Raw genomic sequence first — 19,395 nt, 5'->3', positions numbered from 1 at the left:
CAGGTGGATTCTTTATCACTGAGCCACCTGGAAGCCACAGGTGCTCAATAGGTATTCATAAATTTGATGACATCTAGTTTGGGAAGACCCAAGTATAATCTTCACTTTAAGTGTCAAATCATTCTGCCATTAAAAATTTACACCCAGTTTAAGATGGAGTTGCTTTCATTGAAGGTGGAGTATGTAAACCTCATGGAGAAGACAGGTTTTGTTGTTCATTTTTTTCCCCCAACACTTTTTAATGAAAAATTTCAAACATGAAGCAGTTGGGAGTTTTATAGTGACCATTTATCTGCACCCAGATGCTACAGTCAACACTTTGCTACCATTCCTTGTTTTTCTTTTAAATCGATTCACTTACAACATTTGCTCCTCAAAAATAAATTTGTCATTGACATAAATTTAGAGAAAAAAATTTCAATACTACATGGAAAACTAGTATCTCTTACCCAAACTAGAAAGTTACCATAAAAAATACAGTGAAAATTCCACAAAGGCGACTATTCCATGTGTTCTGGGCTACCTAGAGAGAGAGAGAGGGATTTTTTTTTTAATTCAAAATTTTAGTTTCCTTTAAAGGAAAGGCTCAGTAAGAAATGAACGTTGAATGCATATAGGAACATCTAAGCCAGCATTTTCCAATTAAATCATGACCCCTCGTAGGTGGTACAATTAGAACAAATTGTGTCAAGTGAAGCCACAGACAACAGAACCTATTCCAGTACGTGGCTTAACAGTAATGGTAAATGTTGTTTTGCATGCTGTGCTACCATTACATGTTTAATAATGTACTGGATTAGGATTTCTTTTTCTGTCCCTCTTTTTACATAGTTTAGGGCAGTGGTCCCCAACTTTTTTGGCACGAGGGACCAGTTTTGTGGAAGAAGAATTTTCCACAGACCAGGGGGTGGAGGGCAAGGTTTCAGGATGATTCAAACACATTACATTTCTTGAGCACTTTATTTCTATTATTATTACATCAGCTCCACCTCAGATTGTCAGGCATTAGAACCCAGGTGTTGGGGACTTTTGATTTGGGTGGATTCTTGAGGTTCAATAACCTCAAGTAGCATTTATTGCATGAGCACCAGTCTTAACGGTGTGTTTGCATTCTCCCCAAATGGAAGAGGTAATTACATCGATTCCAAGATGACACTTGAAATGCCTGTATGATGTAGTTAAGAACATGCACTCAGAGTTGGACTGCCTGCCTCCACATCTCAGCTGTCAAGTGATGACCAACTCTGCGACCTTAAGCATGTGACTTAAACCGTGAGCTTCAGTGACTTCGTCTAAAATGGGAGACACTAAAAGTAGCTGCCACAAACGGTCGGTGTGAGTATTCAGAGAGCTAATGGGTGTGAAGGGCTTCAGTAGCTGGCGCATAATAAATGTCAGCTGCTATGCTCTAACTTCAGGGAGATGGCGTCGAGGGAAGTTTCCTGTCCCAGGGAGCCTTCTGGGACCAAAACGCCCCTAAGAGGATTCTCCCTCGGGGAGGCTGTGTTTCAATGTGACCAGCAGATGGCGCCAAGGATGCCAGTGCCAGTGTTGGGGACCAGCTTCTGTATTCAATTTCACCAACTTCAGCTTATTAGAAGAAATGGTGTGGGTCACCGTTTGCTGCTACTAAGCTTTTAAAATAGTTGGGAAGTAGAGTCTAAGGATTATTGATGCTGCTAGAAGACTAGTCTTTAATACATTTTTATCTTAGAAGATTGATGTCCTGTGTGGGAAATTACGAAAGTCAAAGTGAAAGTGTTAGTCATGTCCGACTGTTTGCAACCCTATGGACTGTAGCCTGCCAGGTTCCTCTGTCCTTGGGATTTCCCGGGCAAGACTGACTGGAGTGGTTTCTGTTCCTTTCTCCAAGGAATCTTCCTGACCCAGGGATCAAACCTGGGTGTCCCACATTGCGAGCAGATTCTTTATCGTCTGAGCCACAATGCTGAAGGGGACAGTTTTTCAGAGATCAGATTCCTGAATTTCTACTTAAGATTTAATGTCCCTGTTGGTTTCCTCCTGGGACATTGAGGCCTTCTTGTGTGGGGTGGGGGGCGGGGGGCTCTGAGCACTTGCTCACCCTTTAGCATCCCTGCCCTGGTTTGGGAAAGTATTCAGAAAATCTCCATCCCACATGGGTATTTGTGGCAAACAGCCCATTTTAAGGTGCACTTTAGTAACTTTGGGTGCTCCAGGCCTCTGTGTGTCTAGTCAGAATGGAGAGGTAAATGTAAAATTTGGCACAGTAGATTTCAAAAACAGAATATAAATATCTTCTTTTTAATATCACATTGAAATAATATTCTGGATGATAAAATCAATTTCACCCTGTCATACTTTTGTAACTGCAGCTCCTAGAAATGTAAATCCACCACAGTGTATTTCCCTAGGACACTGGGGCCCCAGGCCCTCTGACTTTTTGAAGATTTCCCCACTCATCACGTCATATGTTAAAATGCACCCACATCCCACCTTACATACATATTCCTGCTGCAAGTGTTTGGAAAAAAAAAATTTTTTTTTTATGTTTTACTTCTGAGATGATTTGGCAGCCTATAACTCACACTTGGCAATGATTTCTTAATGGTCACCAAGAATACCAGGAAGTTTCTCAAAACATGTTTTCTGATGAATCTTTGGAACACCGAAGAGTTTGACAGTATTATATTTGTGGACACTTACATTAGTTTGGGGTTGTTTTTATATTTTGAAGCCAATTTTCATTCTCTCCTTCCTGCTCCCAACCCCACCCCCAGACACATTTGCAGGCCCTTGAACAAGCTATATAAGCCCCAGTCCTGGGGTCCAGAGTACCTGGTGGGAAGTCTCTTGGGGCTGTAGTGTTTAGCAAAGGCAGTTTCAACACTAGAGTCCTATTTCCTTGAAAGATGCTAGGTTTACACCCAGAGACCCAGCATTTCATAGCTCTGCAGAATTTCCTGCTAAGTGAGGACTCCTGGATTTCACAGATCTTGTTCATCAGAAGACGGGAGAAGGCGGGAAAATCCTGTGGCTGCAGTTTTGAGAGGGTTTTTTTCTGTTTGTTTGTTTGTTTGTTTTTTTTTTTTAATCATGATAGGTGTTATGTCACCAAAGAGCAAACAGAAACAGAGTAAATAACTTCGAAGCCTGATGTAAGTCTGTTGTGAATTTTGCATCGATGTGTTGAGAAATATTCTTTAAGGTGAGGGCCATTTCCAAAGCACATAAGAAAAACCAGTTACACACTTGCTTAAACAGTAATTCAGCCCCTGAAAAGCAACTGGTATGCACTTTTGGTTTTTTCCCTCCCAGGTGTGGGGCAAGGGTGGTGATGGGGAGAGGCCATGGACACAGTACTAAGACATTGTCAATCCCCTGTCTCCCATGGACCAAACCAGCACTACCCTTTAGGTCAGCAGGGCCCCTGGCAATACTGGGTCACCCCCAAGGCTTCAGCATCCCTTCCCCATCACCGGTCAGCAGTGGAGTGTCTTCCTTTTGAGTCTTGAATTTAGATGTGGCCAGTAGCCCCCCGTACCATGTCAACACTGCCCCTGGTGAGCTTAGGGCCATTGATCACACACCAGATTTCACAAGGCTGCCTGGGGATGGGGAGGGGCCTATCCCTGGCCCTTCACTGGCTACTCATTGCCCAGGACTCACTGCCTACAGTGGAGTCAAACCCCAGCCCCTGCTGACCCTGGGCACCTTATCAGGCACCGTGTGTGGGTTCTCAGTCACTTTAGTCATGTCTGACTCTTTGTGACCCCATGGACTGCAGTCCACCAGGCTCCTCTGTCCATGGGATTTTCCAGGCAAGAATACCTCGGGCACTGTGTTTACCATCATTTCCACTCCCTCATGGATCTTTCTGGCTCTGGGGTTTGCCCTTAAAGAAGTGTGGTGGAGGCTGACTTTTTCTGAGAGAGAATGCCTGGAAGCATTCAAGCAGGTTGCTTCCCACTGTCCTCAGCTCAGTGCGTGTTTTCTGGTGCTAAGGCCCAGAGACTCCCTCAAGGCTCCTCGGCTTCTGGACTTCACCTGACATGAACCACTGCTCGGCTGCCTCTGTGGGCCTCTGCGACCTCCACAGTGAGGGCCCTTGAGTAGCAGGGAAGGCCCTGAGCACGATTCTGAAGGCTAACAACTTAGTCGCCTGCAGATGCAAAGGAGGTATTTGTCATGGGCAGAATTGTCCCCCACTCCCCCAATTGTATTTCGAAGTCCTAACCCCCAGTACCTCAATTATGACTGGATTGGAGAGAGGGTCTTCAAAGAGGGGATTAAATGAGGTCACTAGAATGGGCCCTAATCTAGTATGACTGGTGTCCTTAAAAAAAGAGATTAGGACTCAGACACCGCAGAGGAAAGACCATGTAACGACAAGGAGAAGACAGCCAGCCATCTGCAAGGAGAGAAGCCTCACAGAACCAACATTGCCCACACCTTGATCTTGGACTCCTGGCCTCCAAAAGTGTGAGGAAATAGATTTCTGTGGTGCTTTGTCCCAGCGCCCTCAGCTAAGTGTTGCCAGGTAGCCATGTGTCTTTCAGCCGTATGACCAGGTGTCCCCTCTGGAATACACCCCATGTTCATGCCACACCTACAAGAGCCTTCACACACATTCCCAGGCCCCCAGAGCAGGTGCAGAGTAGGGCTGCATTTGCCTGGGGCAGGGTCTCACCCTGGCACTCACTGAGAAGACCCCTGCTGGCAGGTGGGCACCCTCCCTCCAGCTGCAGAGTTAGGCTGGCCCCCATCCCTGCACTGATTCTCGCAGACCGCTCTCAGCTCGGGGATTACCCATACACCATCCTGGGAAAGGGGGCTCCCATTGGCAGGACAGGCTTCCCAGCACACCTGCTGGCCTGAGGGATGCAAAAAAAATCTAAGACTCCTGTAGCCTTCCCGGTGAGACTGGCTGTTTAATCCACATCCTCACCCCAGCGGCGGCTGCTCTTAGAAGGCTGACAGAGGCGGTGCCGCAAGGTATGCACTGACATACCGTCATCAGTCCCCAAGGTTCCTACTGCTTTCCATGCCCATTCACACAGCAAAGGGACTTTGCAGATGAGCCCGAGGTGCTGGGCCTTGAGACAGGGAGCTTATGGTGGATTTTCCGGGGGGCCAGTGGAGTCGCAAGGGTCTCTAACTGTGGAAGAGGTGGGTAGAAGGGAGAGAGTATCAGGGAGATGCAGTGGGAGAAAGACTGGGGAAGCTGGCAGCTGGGAATGCTGGCAACCTCTAGAAGCTGGAAAAGGCAAGGAAACAGATTCCTTCCTGGAGTCGCCAGAAGGACTAGCCCTGCCTACACCTTGACTTAAGCCCTGTGAGACATGTTTGGACTCTGCCCTCCAGAACTCTAAGAGAGGAAATGTCTGCTGCTTTAAGTCAAAAAGTGTGGGCCCTCTGTGACAGCAGCAACTGGAACTAAAGCAAAGTGGTCTTTACCTGGGACCCACAGATCCCATGGGCTTCCCAGGTGGCGCTAGTGGTAAAGGACTCGCCTGCCAATGCAGGAGATATAAGAGATGTGGGTTCAAACCCTGGGATGGGAAGATCCCCTAGAGGAGGGCACGGCAACCCACTGCAGTAGTCTTGCCTGGACAGAGGAGCCTGGCGGGCTACAGTCCACAGGATCACAAAGAGTTAGCACGACTGAAGTGACTTAGCACGCATGCACAGACCCCCCCGCCCAGGTAGAATTCAGGGTCTGTGAACTGCAAGGGGAAAGTCTTCATCTTTAGCAACCAGAGTCACATTGAGGCACAGATGAGTCACAACCTGGGCCAGGGCCCCCCAGCAGCAGCTGTGACCCAACAATGGATGCCCTGTACCCCAGGGCACCACTGACATCTTGACACAGGGGACTTGCTCATTTGTCCTTCGAAACTGCTGACTCACCAGCGCCCCTGCTGTATGTCGTTTCTTGGTGTAGTCAAGGAGCACACACATTCCTCGCTTTTAACTATTTTAATAGCTGTGTTTTAGTATGATGGTTTTCCTTTGCCTTTCTAGGCATTTTATTAAGTGTCTAAGATCATCTGTCTGAGGAGGGTCCTTTGGGCTCAGCAGACCACCCAGGGGCACCATGGCCCACACAGCTGCAGGCTCCTGGGAAGGGGACACAGCCTTCCTGGGAGGCTGGGCTCTTCGGCTCCGCTTTGGTAGGCAGGGAAGGCATCTTGAGCGAAGAGATCTGGGACTGTCCCTGGGCACTGAGGAGCCACAGAAGGAGCACACATGGGAGGACTGCCAGGTGCCCACCTCCTCACCTGGCCTGTGTAGCCTGGAAACTGAGGCATGCCTGGTGAAAAAGCCAAAATTGCAGTTGTCAGTATGGGACATGAGTTTGAGCAAACTCCAGGAGATAGTGGAGGACAGGGGAGCCTGGCGTGCTGCTGTCCATGAGGTCACAAAGAATCGGACACGACTGGGCGGCTGAACAACAACATTCGGTATGATGATGAGCTCGGCACTCTGTGCGTGATCCCATTTCAGCCTCGCTGAAGACTTAGGAGGAAGTTACTGTCATCTGCCCATTCTAGAGCTGAGGAAACTAAGGCCCAGAGAGGTGGTGGCTATGCTCTGTGCAGTGCAGCCTGCCCTCTGCCCGAAAAGAAGGGAGAGGGACTTCCACTAATTGACAGGGATGACCAGAGGAGCCCAGGGGGCAGGTTACTCTCTGAAGTTGAAACAGCAGGGCCCAATCCATGCCCGAATGACGTGCAAACCTCTCTTGTGCTTCCTCTTTTGGTTCCCCGCCTCAGTTTTTTGTTTCAAGTTTCCTTGGGCCCCCAGTTTGGGTGGGGGAGGGGGTGCAGGTGGCTGCACCCTGCCCCTCAGCTGCAGCCCAGCTCTGAGATGGAGATGGGACTGCCCAGGCTTGACTCCACAGGAACATCGTGTGGCTCGCATCTCCGTTAAGATAAACAGGCTTTGGGGATCCCTTCATGCCCCCGATCTCAGTCCTCTGGAATGTGTTCAGTCACACAGTTGTTATTCCACTCAGCACATCTTTACCGAGTGCCTTCCACGTGCCAGGCCCTGAATACATGGAACCGAACAAAGTAGCCAGTAGCCTGTCCTCCCAGAGCCACCCTCTGGTGGGGAGATGGTTCACACAGAAGCAAACATGTATAAAGTAGGGTTGGGAAGGGACAGGAGCTTTTGAGGGATGCTGGAGGAGAGGCCTGGAGGGAGTCTGAGTCCCAGGCCCTGGGAGCGTCTAGTTCAGTGATAGCATATCCAAATACCAGGCTGGCTGCCCTCTAGGACAGGCTGGGAACAGAGGGTCTGTGTGGGTCCTGGGGCTGCAGCCAGATGCTGCCTCCAAGATGCAGGTGAGGATGGGAGGTGGGGTCCCAGCCTGACTGCTTGCTGAGTACAAGGGCCCAGACTCAGGAGACAGCCAGGAGTGGGCAGGGGAGGTGGGTGCTATCAGTTTCATTCGCAGAGTGGGTTGGGCAGGGAAGAACAGGACAGGATATAAACCGGCAATGTTCTAAGTAAAAGGATGCTTAGTTGGACTTTTCCCTAGCTGAGCAGCTGAAGCCCAGGGAGGTACAGGAGTGCTTCCCAGTCCTGGAATGACCCTAGGGAGCCCCAGTACCCTTGTGTGACTCTGAAGGTCGGTCATTCCAAACCACGAGTCCCACGGCTATGATTCCACCCACCTGGAGCTCTGGCTTTCTCTCCCCTCCAGCTGTGCTGGTCTCCCGGGGCTGCTGCAGCGTCTGACCTTGAACTGGACGGCTTAGAACAACAGAAATTTACTCTCATGGCTCTGGAGATCAGAAGTCCAAAGGCAAGGTGTCGGTAGGGCCGTGTTCCCTGTTAAGGCACTCATAAAGAGAACTCTGTTCCCAGTATGCCTTTTTCAGAGCTGGCTTCTGGGGTTGCCACCAATCACTGTGTTCTCACCTTGCAGGCACATCACTCCAACCTCTCTGCCTCTGGTGTCACATGGCCTTCTCCTTGTTTGTCTGAGTTTTCATATAGCCTTCTTATAAGGACAACAGTCATTGGCTAAGTCCCCATACAACTCCAATATGACTTCGTCTTAAGTGGATGATAGTACAAAAATCCTATTTCCAAATAAGGGCACATTCATGAGTACCAGGGACTTGAGTGTATTCTTAGGGGACACAATCCAACCCACAGCAAATACCCACACCCAGGCATGGCCTCAGACAAGGGCCAACGTTTCCAGAGGAAGGGCCTGAGTCCAGGACCACCACCTCAGCCCAGGTGGCCGCAATGAGAAGCCAGCACATCACAACTAGAGAGTGGTTCCTGCTCGCCACAGCTAAAGAAAGCCTGTGCAGCAACGCAGACCAGCAAAGGCAGAAATAAGTAAACAAAAATTAAAGGCCTTCTCTAAAGGCTGTGAGAGGACACACATAGGATCATGGATTGGCCAGCCATTTGCTGCTCTGGGTAGTGTTGGGGAAGTCACTCAGTGCTCAGTTCCCTCCCTGTGACAAAGGGTGTTTGGAGGTTAAATCACGGCAAAAACTCTGCCTGCAATGCAGGAGACCCTGCATTGGGTAGGGAAGATCCCCTGGAGAAGGGAATGGCAACCCACTCTAGTATCCTCACAATGCCTGGGAAATCCCATGGGCAGAGGAGCCTGGAGAGCTATGGTCCATGGAATTGCAAAGTCAGACATGATTGAGCAATTAACACGTTCACTTCCACACTTTCTAATATATAAATTACCCAGTTCAGGACCTAACCCCAACAGGCATTAAAACACTTGACCCTTATTATTATTAGTGGTGTGGTAGGATTAGCCACATAAAAGTGCCCAGCACTCAGAGGTTACTGCATCAGTGATGACGCCTGGATCTCCTCCTGTTCTGACTTTTCACATTCGGTCACCTGTGCCCTGTGCGCCGATGGCTCTGGCTTTCATCAATCCCCTAGAGTCCTAACTTGCTTCTAGAGAACACCTGTGACTCTTCTTTGCCCTTGTCTCAGCACCTGCCTAGAAAAATTTACCTAAAAGTAAATATAGTATTCATTCATTCACTTTCTCTCTAAAACGTAAGCTTGGACTTGTGTGCGGGTGGAGGGAGTGGGGGACATTATTGGTTTCCTGCTTGCAGTCTTCCTGGGGTCTAGAACCCTGCCCGGCATCTAACAGATCAATAAGTACGTGTTGGGAGAAGGGGGTGACACATGGGGACAGGGGGCCACTCGACGGGCGGAGAGATTGGTGACGCAGAAACCTAGGGACCGGAGGATAAACAACTGAATGAACCATGGCGGGGCATCAGAATTTTTAAGAAAAAGATGCCCCATGCCCTCTTCCGGGCAGGGCGGGAGCGCTAGGGGCCCGCAGCGATCCTGCCGGACACGGGCGGAAAACGTCGGGCATGGGTTTTGCGCGCTCTGCCTTTGTAAGCCGGGCTCCCGCCCAGGGCGGCCGACGACCCGGGGTCTGAACCCTTCTGATCCCGCGGCGTCAGCACGTGCTCAGCAGACGCCGGCCGCCCAGGGCGCAGCCTCACTCCCTGCGGCGCCCCTCCCCGCGCGGCCGCTCAATCGGGAGGGGCGCGGAGTGGGCGGGGTGGGACAGGCCCGGGCGGTGCTGGGACTTGTAGGACTTGTAGGCCTAGCCGCCCGCGCCCTGCCCCCGCCCCCTAGAGGCCCAATCACGGAAGGGGAAACTGAGGCCGGCTGAAGGTATCCAACGTGACGCGCGGCTGCAAGATGGCCGTCTTCCCTGGCCCAACAAGTGTAGATGACACTTGAGCAAAGTTTTCCAAGGGTGCGCTGAGAGTCCTTTCTCTGGTGCAGAGCTCTTCTCGGCTCTTTCCTTCCACCATGCATTCATTCACTCAACAAACCTTTCCTCGGGGGACTTCTGCTTGCCAGACCATACAGCTTGAGGAAAACATCCAAGGCCCCACCTCGCAGGGGCGAGAGAAAACTTAAATTCGCGAATAGGGGACCAGAGTTTGGGGAGGTGAAAAGTGCAATGAAGGGATAAGAGCAGGCTAAAGGGCAAGTGGTGTGACACAGCCCTGAGGCAGGAGTGGGCCTGGGGAGCTGGAGGAAACACCGAGGACAAGACGAGAAATCAGGGGAGTCAGAAAAGTGTGTCCTCAGGGGACTCCGTGAAGACTGGGGGCTCCATTCTCAGCGTCAGGGGGCTGAGGTGGGCGTCTTGGGGAAAGCAAGGATCAGAACAGTGGGTGCCTGGGGGAGAGTGGGATTAAGGAGTCGGGGGGCTTCAGGCACAGCTGGTCTGGGCCCGGGGTCAAATATAGCCTGACAGAGAATGTACTGGATAATCGCAAAGACTAGTAAACACCTCGCCTGCCTTCCTGTGCCCCTCAACCCCACTTTGAGCAGTGTCAACTTTAAAAACGGTGCACAACTAGAAGCTGAGGATTGTATTTTATTCAGTGGGCTTTATGCAGACTCAAACCCTGGAAGCAGTTTCTAGGATAGCCCAGAGAGAGTGCTCCTAAGCGTGAGAGTGTTCCTAAGCGGTAAAGGAGGGGCCAGGACACAGGGAGTTTTTGTAACAAAAACCCAAAAGTCGAACATCAAAGGATTCTTGTGAATTAAAGAAAAACCAGACAAGTTAATGAATTTAGCACTTTCGTATGCCTGCAAAGATGCAAGAGTGTGGGCTTATGGAAATCATTCCTTTGATGTGCACCTTAACCATCTAGGATCAGTATCCTGTCCCAGCCCCCCGCCCCCCCAACCTGAATCCCCTCAGGGTGTAGTCAGGTGGCTACAGTGGCTGATGGCTTAATGTCCACTGCACAGGACACCCCAGTGCTGGTGCCTGGACATGTGGAGGGTTTGAGACCCTCAGGGCCTGGCTCTGCATAGCCGTGTGACCCACTGGTGGGGGATGCTGGTGCGGGGGCCTTGGGTTCAGTGCTCTGGTCAGACAGGAAGTTCCTAGTAACTTTGAACAAGCAGCCTTGACAATTCTGAAGCAGGTCTTGCTACAGAGTCCCAGGGGTGGGCCTGCCCCTATGGTTGGGGAAGGGACAAAGAGAATAGCACTGCCCTTTATGTTTGCTTTCCCCTAGAGGTTGCTGACAGAGGGAGGAATCCCGAGCACTGAGATGGACTTTTGATGAGGCCAGAATTACTTCCCCTGCCTAGTCACCTTATCATAGGGGCTTTGGGGACCACTCTGGCCACTCCTGGATGGCAGCACCATAATTTATTTCCTAATGGGTAATATATTGTATAGTTAAAAAGTAGAGACATTACTTTGCCGACAAAGGCCCGTCTAGTCAAAGCTATAGTTTTTCCAGTAGTCACATATGGATGGGAGAGAGTTGGATTATAAAGAAAGCTGAGTGCCAAAGAATTGATGCTTTTGAACTGTGGTGTTGGAGAACACTCTTGAGAGTCCCTTGGGCTGCAAGGAGATCGAACCAGTCAAGCCTAAAGGAAATTAGTCTTGAATATTCCTTGGGAGGAGGACTGATGCTGAAGCTGAAACTCCAACACTTTGGCTATCTGATGCAAATAAGTGACTCATTGGAAAAGACCCTGATGCTTGGAAAAATGGAAGGCAGGAGGAGGGGACAACAGAGGAGATGGTTGGAGGGCATCACTGACTCGATGGACATGAGTTTGAGCAAGTTCCAGGAGTTGGTGATGGACAGGGAGGCCTGGCATGCTGCAGTCGATGGGGTTGCAAAGAGTCGGACACGACTGAGCGGCTGAACTGAACTGAACCCGTTTATTTGTCTTGTTCATAGCGGCTTGGTGGGGCTAGAGTGTGTTCTGTGCATTTCTGCATCCCCCACACCCTAATAAATATTCCTTGAATGAATTATATTCGTTTATATAGATCACACACCCACACTCTAAAATTCCTCGAACTAATTATTTTCATGTATATAGACCACACACACACACGCATACACACCTATACTCTCGAAAACAGGGCTTCCCAGGTGGTTCTAGTGGTAAGGAACCTGCCTGCCAGTGCAGAAGACATAAGAGATGAGGGTTCAGTCTGTGGATTGGAAAGATCTCCTGGAGGAGGGCATGGTCCAGTATTCTTGCCTAGAGAATTCCAAGGACAGAGAAACCTGGCAGGGTATAGTCCGTGGTGGTCACAAAGAGTGGGACACTACTGAAGCTACTTAGCACCTCTGCGTAAAGACAAAAATCACTTCACCTTCAATACGTGTTGTACTGGAGGTAGCACTGGGAGAAACGCCGACTCACTAAACACGATCTGAATCGTGTACATCTGATTCGCTAGACTGTGCTTTCCACGAGGAGAGGAGCCCGGAACCCAGCGAGCACGGAACAGGTGCCCTGGAAAACCCGGATGTGCCCCCGCCGCAAGTGCACGCCCTGCTCCAAGTGCTTCCCCACCGCACGTGCAGCGCGGTGGGGCGGGGCCTGGACTACGCTTCCCGGCGCTCCTCGCGCGCCCGGGGCGGGGCGGGGCTGAGGCTGGGGGCGGGGCCGGTTTTGTAGGGCGGGGCCGGGGCGGGCCGGGGGCGGGGCCGACTACAAAGCCCGAGGGGCAGTCGCTGAGGCGCAGAGTGCTCGCAACGCCGGCTGGAGAGCAGCGCAGCGCAGCGAGGCGCGCACGGCAGGAGCGGCCCGCGCGTGGACGGGCCCGGCGGCTAGACCGGCGCCCCTGCTGCCCCGCTCGCACCCCCACCGTCCCCAATGAGCGCAGCCCCACGCGGCCCGGGTCCGTAGGCGGCGGGGCGCCCCCCATGCTGCTGCAGCCCGCGCCGTGCGCCCCGAGCGCGGGCTTCTCGCGGCCCCCGGCCGCCCCCGGCGCCATGCACGGCTCGCAGAAGGACACCACGTTCACCAAGATTTTCGTGGGCGGCCTGCCCTACCATACCACCGACGCCTCGCTCAGGAAGTACTTCGAGGGCTTCGGGGACATCGAGGAGGCCGTGGTCATCACCGACCGCCAGACGGGCAAGTCTCGCGGATACGGCTTCGTAAGTGGCCCCGCGGCCGGGAGCGCCCGCCCCGCACTTATCGTGGCCGGGGCGCTGAGTCAAGCGGCGGGCGCACGCCAGTCCCGGGCGCCTCCCGCCGGCTCGGCACCTGCTGACCCTTCTCGGGCTGCAGCCGGTCCTGCCCCCGTCTCCCTGCCCCCACGCCACGCCGGCTTAAAAGGGAGAGCCGCTGTGTTCAATTAGGACTCTTCTAAGTTTGTGGAGGGGTTTTGGGGACAGCCGGCTACTTTTCGGCACTTCCTGGAGCAACAAGCGAGCGAGGAACAGGGCTTCACCCTGGGGCTAGGAGCCTTTGAACAACCCGTGTATTATTTTCCAGCAACTCCCACAGACGCCCCAAACAACCTAAGTCCGAGTCGGCCTGAAGACACTTCTCTTACTCCTTTTCTAACTAGGGTGTCCCCAAACCCCTCCCGTGAGGAAACTGGTGGTTCCCACGGGCCGGGTAGGCCAGGCCAGACCCTTCCCTCCCTTCGGGTTTCGCTGTAGTCCCCGGGCATTGTTTTTGCTCTTCAAGGCCGCATTTCTTAGCACTTGAACTCGGAAGGAGGAGCTGGGGTCCAGGGGCAGCTTTGGGGTAGGGGGGCCTAGGCTGGACGGGGGCTGGGCGGATGCCTTGGGTAGCGGGCACCTGGGGTCAGGGGAAGTGAATGCCGGGGTGCCTGGGTTCTAGAGCCCAGTCTCTGCTTCCCCCGCCTTCCGGGGAAGCCCCTGATGCCTCTGTGCTCCTCCAGGTGACCATGGCCGATCGGGCAGCCGCAGAGAGGGCTTGCAAAGACCCTAACCCCAACATCGATGGTCGCAAGGCAAACGTGAACTTGGCCTATCTGGGTGCCAAGCCGCGCAGCCTCCAGACGGGTGAGAGTGCGTGCTTTCCTTCCCTGTGCTTCTGGTTGCTATATTCAGCCTCGGTATCTGTGGGGTGGAAGAGGCCCGCCCCGCCCGCCCCCCGCCCTGCTCCAGGAGTAGCAGTTGGCTGTCATGTGCTCCAAGAGAGCCGTCACAGGGCAGTCATCCCCCAGCTCGGAAGTCGAACCCCTTCCTCAGGCTGCGTGTGCCGGTGGGACAGGGCAAGGAGGGCAGGTCACCCGCTTGTCAGCTGTCCTCACCGGAGGGAGGAAGTGGGTCCCAGAGCTGGAGCTCGGGAGAGCGCAAGCCCAGCGGCTGCTGTCCCTCAGCTCCGTGGGCCCCCTTTGGCTGGGAGTTCTGGGGTTCAGGTAGAGGTGTCCGGGAGGGGAGAGGAAGCTGTTTACCCCTTTGGACTAGAGGTGGAGAGCTGTGGGGGTCTTCCCTGGGTGAGGCTGGGCCCCTCCCTAACTGGTCTCTCATTTTAGGCTTTGCCATCGGTGTGCAGCAGGTGCCCCCTACTTTGATCCAGCGGACTTATGGGTGAGTGGACGCGGCTGGCTGGGGCTAGGGGGCGCACAGCCCTTGGAGACTAGGCCAGGGCGCCGTGGGCTTCCTGGGTCTCCCCGTGCAGGTGGCCCTCGGTGTGAGGGAGCCTCTCACCCCAGGACCGCTGACCCCCCGACATCGGTGGCACTGTCTGCAGCTCCCTTTCTCTGTCTGAGACCCTTCACTTGCTCCAGTCTTTCAGAAGCGTGATCGTGTTGTGGGAGTGGGAGGGGTTCAGCTGGGAGAAGGGAGAGAAGGCAGATTGCATTTCTCTGCCCCGGCAAAAGCCACACTGAAGAAAGATGGGGGACATGCACTCTGGAGCCTGTGGGCTTGAATTCAGGTCCTGGCTTCCCCTTATTGGTTGTGTGCCTTGGGTTCCTCACCTGTAAAATGGGGTAGTGGTAGCACCTCTGAGTTCTGTGGGTGGAGGCCAGGCAGGTAGGTGAGCATGCTGGAAGTGTTTGCCGACCAGGAACCTGGCCAGGCTCTTCTGAGGGCGCCTCTCTGACCTGCTCCAGTGCCCAACAGATGGCGGCAGCAGGTCACTGCCAACTGGTCCGGTGTTTGTGAAGCTGCAGCAGGTGAGCTGGGATTAGGGCCAGATGTCTCCGCCCAAGTGGGCTCAGCCTGTGGGCCTTCTGTCTAACGTGCTTTGGAGTAGCGTGTCCCACCCTCCTCCACCCGAAAAGGGCCTTCTTTTTTTTTTTTTTTTTTTTAAAGCATCTAATAAGGCCTGGCAGCTGCTTGGGAAAGGACACACACTTTAGATGCACAAAGGAGCCTGCCGTACTGGCCGACTTCTCAGCCCCATGATTGATGTCGGCTCTGTGCCCTGGTGTGGGGAATGTGCTGATTACGATGAGGGGTTTGTGTTGGGGGCCCATTTATAGAACAGGGAGCCCCTTTTAGGATGGTAGAACTTCTTAAGCTTATCAGAGATCAGATTCCAGGCCCTGTGTTTTGTGTTGAAAGTTGCAAATATGTGTGTGTGTATCTGCCCCAGAGTCTTGATTTGATTGCTCACCTGGCTCACTGGGGTGGTGTGGACCAGGCTTTGGAGCAGGTTGGGAGCTGGGCTCGGGCGGCCTGGGCAGGTTGGCCATGATTCGAGGCTCCTTGCCCTGACAGGCAGTCTCTGTGGCTGTCCAGTGCCTCCCCCGCTTGTGGGTCAGAGACCGTGTGTGAGCCCAGCACCTTGTGTGTCCTCCTGGGAGGAAGCCTGGAGGGCAGCCGGGAGCAGGGGGCTCTGGTTTCCTTCCCACCCTGGGATCTGCTTCATCTGTGTCTGTAGGCGTCTTTGAAGGTGTTTGGGGACACCCCCATCTTCCTTCTGTCACCCAAGTTCTTCCTGTTTGGGTTCAGGCCACACGGGGAGGGCGTTCCTCACTTTTCACAGTCCTGGTTCTGTTTCCTGGGGCAGGGGCTGGGACAGGGGCTAGCACTGAGATCCAGGCGTGAACCTTGAGCACACGCAGCTCTCCTCTGCTTAAAATGCCTCCATGGCTTTCTGCTTGGGCCTGGGCTCTGTTCTGACCCATTACAGCTGCTTCTGGGACTGAGTCTCAGAGTCCTGATATTTGGGACTCGAGCCTGTGGACCTGGGTTCAGATCCTGGCTTTGTCACTTTACCAGTGGGGTCCTCCTTGATAAGTGATGTCACCTCTTCCTGAGCCTCATCTGTAAAATGGGAATAATAAGCGCACAAGGCCGTGCTGGCTCACGGGGCGAGGTGCCCCACACCCTCGTGGCACTTCTCTCAGGTTGGTACGGACATCATCCCTCCCTCATAGGTGGGGAAACAGGCAAAGAGAGGTTAAAAACAGCTAACGGGCTGAAGTGAGGGGACTTGAACCTCCACAAGCTGGCTCTGGCCCGTGCTCTCAGCCCCTGCTCTCTGGGGTGGGAGGTGGGCAGGGTGCCCAGATGGTTTCCCCCACGGTCCTCAGAGCGCCGCCCATGGGAGGGTGGTCAGGGGTCACTCTGATTTCACTGCCACGTGCTCCTGAGTGCCGGCGACAATGTTTTGTAACTGAATCTGCTGGCCGACCATTTAAGACTCATGATGATGCAGAGGCTCTATTTGTTGGTTGCCAAGGGGTGGAAGGACAGTCGACAAACAGGGACAAGGAGTCGGAGGGACAGTCCAGCTCTGCGTTTTCCAACAGCTGGTGGATGATCGCCTCCCACCAGGCCGCGCTGAGACCCAGGGGCAGGGGGGCCTCGGCCAGGCTTTCGGAGTCAGCTGTCTCCTCCCAGCACCCGCCCGCCTGGCTGGAGACTTGGGCCGTCAGCGTCCCTTTTGTCTTTACAAACAATCAGGCCCGGGAGCCCGGTCGGGCCTGACTCAGCGGTCAGTTGTGTCAGCTCCAGGCTGGCAGGGAGGCCTGGGCAGCCCAGGGTTTGCGAACCCGTTAACCCCTCTCCTGCCCAGCGGAACTTTCCCCAGGCTTTCCAGCCCCACTCCTGTGCCCGGGGCAGCTCCAAAGACCCCAGACCCCCACTCCCGGGCTCAGCCACTGCGGAATCCTCGCCTGGCCGGGTCATAAAGGTCGGTGTGGGAAGATTTGCCAAAGGACTTTGACGTTCTGTTTTCTGCTTGGGTTCCTCCTCCCTGGTTTATCTTTTCTTCAAGAACAGGGTCTTTCAGGGTCTACCTTGAGTGGGACATTTCTGTCACATTCATGATGGCTGAGGCTTGGGTCTGGAGAAGACTTCTTTGGGAGGTGGCAAGTGCCAGTCTCAGGGAGACAACTACAGCCAGAGACCACCCTGCCGAGCGTCCCACCGGGTGGGACAGTCAGCAGCCTGCAGGCACGGGTCTAGGCAGAGCGTTGGGTCTGGCTCGGAAGGGGCTTCTTGGCTGGTGTCAGGGCTGTCTGACAGCCAGCTGTCTGTTCAGGCTGGGCCTGAGGCCGGTAGGAGCTAAGGTGTGTCCTGGGCCCAACTACGCTGAGAGCCTCTCCTTGGGGTATTTTTGAAGGGTTACCTGTTTCTCTAGGCTCATCTCCCCCCGCCCCAGCTTCTTAAGGGGGCCTCACTGTGGGCTTCATACCTGTCCACCATGAGCCCCACTCAGTGCTGGGGGCAAGCCAAGCCCTTAGGCCCAGATGACAGGACAGGGTCCAGTGGCCACTGGGTGTCAGATAGGCTTCGTGCCAGAGCGAGGCCCTGGGAGCATGACCAGGCTCGGGGTCTTCTCCCCTTCTGCAGGGTGGGGACTGTGTCAGTGCCACCTTGCAGGGCTGAGTGGGGATGGGCCCGTGCCTGTGTGCAGGGCCGCGCAGTGAGGGCCTGGCCCACAGAAAGACGGGTGCACAGTGACATCTCACAGCGACTTGGCCACAGTCTGTTGCCCCTTCCACCTGTGCAGGTGCTGGGTGCAGGGAAACTTGCCAGAGCTGAACGTGCATGGCATAGGCACTGGAGCCTGAGTTGGGGGCTCCAACACCCTCCCTCCTTCCCCGAGGCCCCAGCACTGCTGTCTGGCCAGCTCTCAGACAAGTCAGAGCCAGAACCCCCAGAACTGACCAGGGACCAGGATCTCCTCCCTCGGCACCTGCACACTCCATTTGGCTGAAGGTTTCCGAGCCCCTGCTCTGTCTCTGTGATGGTCCCCAGTGCCCAGGTTGAGACCCGCTGCCCTTGTTGTCATTAGGTCGTGGGTACCTGCCCGGCTAGGGGGTCTGAGTGGAGTGCCTGGATCCCCAGAGCGGGATGGGGGGCCACAGGGTGACAGGATGATGTCTGTTTCTCAAAAGCATGGAGCACACAGGACTGGGCAGAAGGGAATGAGCTGTTCCCAGAATGCTTTGTTCGTCAGGTATTTATTGAACACCTGCTGGATACTTTGAAAGACGTGGTTGGTTCTCTGTCTCACTTTCTGGCAGGGATGCCAGACCATTAGAAATCCGTCTGCACATGTGATGGGTGCAGCTGGACAGAGCAGCTGGCTGGCAGGGGGCCTCGTGGGGCAGGACAGGCCTGTGTCGTGATGTAAGGGTAGGGAGGGTGATCTGCGAGTATGACAGTCATAGACTTGCACCCTATGACACCCCCAGATGGTGAAATCAGAGCAAGGCCTGGAGCCAGCTAAGAGCAGCATGCCTGCTATGGACTCCTGGGCTTGGTGGCATGTTGTGTTATGAGACATCACCACTGGGGACACTGCAGGGGGCCTCCTGTACTGTACCTGGAGAGCCTTGTTATCTCATGATATGACATAAATAAAGCCAGGGGTAGTTGCAGTGCCTAGAATAGGGGTCAGCACCTGGGTGGGGGGCAGGGGGTGGGGGACCAGCACCTTGGAGGTGTGGCAGGAAGTGAGGTCAGAATGGAGGCTTTGCAGGGGGGCAGAGAGGAAGCCTGTACCCTCCCCGTGTGGCATCACATGGCTTGTTTTTACTTTCAGGGTGTCTGGGGTGGTCCTCCCCCTCCCCACCCCGTTGCTTCCTGTTTGGCTCTCACTGGAGCGAGGCGTGGGCCGGCGCGTGGCCCTCCCCCCGGGCGCCCGTGCACACCTGTTGTTTGTCGCCGTCTGCTGTAACAGACACCGGCCTCCGGGTGGTTCTTGGGTTCTCGTCCAAGGGCAAGCTCCCCGCCAGCCACGCTGGCCCTGGCAGGAGGGACCCTGTACTGAGGGCTGCAGGGCAGAGGCCTGACCACGCTCAGGCTGACACGGGCATCCTGGCCCCATGGGTGGGTAGGAGTGTGGGAGAGGGCCTCCCAGGTGGGCCAGGCCCTTCATGCTGCAGCTCGAGGAGGCCATGTGAGGAGCCTGGGAGCCCCACGACTTGCCTGGGTGACCCCTTGTTCTTGTGATGACCTTTTCCTCTTCAAGTCTCCATTTCCCTGGCTGCTGCGTGGTTGTGACGAGCACTCTGCAGAGTGCTGGGGGGGCACCTGGATCATTCTCCTGACCCCTCCCACGTCGAGGGTGGGGAGGAAGCCCTGCTCTCATTCATTCAGTTTGTTCAAAGGACGTATGCTGGTTTGTGGCAGCTTGGGATGAAGGGAGCCCTGATCCTGCTTG

At 54.3% G+C, this 19,395-nt stretch overlaps 1 protein-coding gene across 10 annotated transcripts in view; it reads left to right on the top strand.

The window, feature by feature from the left end:
• Positions 1–12,512: 12,512 nt before the first annotated feature.
• RBM38 (RNA binding motif protein 38) overlaps positions 12,513–19,395 on the top strand; it is an 89,189-nt gene continuing 82,306 nt past the window's right edge. For 5 of the 10 annotated variants that reach the window (XR_008701610.1, XR_008701608.1, XM_055544625.1 and 2 more), the window contains exons 1-3: positions 12,513–12,947; positions 13,703–13,832; positions 14,303–14,357. Coding sequence is in view for 7 of the 10 variants with exons in the window: in XM_055544625.1 (XP_055400600.1) it covers positions 12,711–12,947; positions 13,703–13,832; positions 14,303–14,357 (422 nt within the window). In the remaining 3 variants the exon portion in view is untranslated. The remainder of the gene's footprint in view (positions 12,948–13,702; positions 13,833–14,302; positions 14,358–19,395) is intronic. The other 5 variants (XM_055544627.1, XM_055544629.1, XR_008701609.1 and 2 more) reach the window with 4 other exon arrangements.

This window comes from Bubalus kerabau, chromosome 13 (assembly GCF_029407905.1).
Source record: "Bubalus kerabau isolate K-KA32 ecotype Philippines breed swamp buffalo chromosome 13, PCC_UOA_SB_1v2, whole genome shotgun sequence".
NCBI lineage: Eukaryota > Metazoa > Chordata > Mammalia > Artiodactyla > Bovidae > Bubalus > Bubalus kerabau.
Note: the sequence above shows the minus strand (reverse complement) of the source record. Positions and strands in the feature narration are given on the sequence as shown.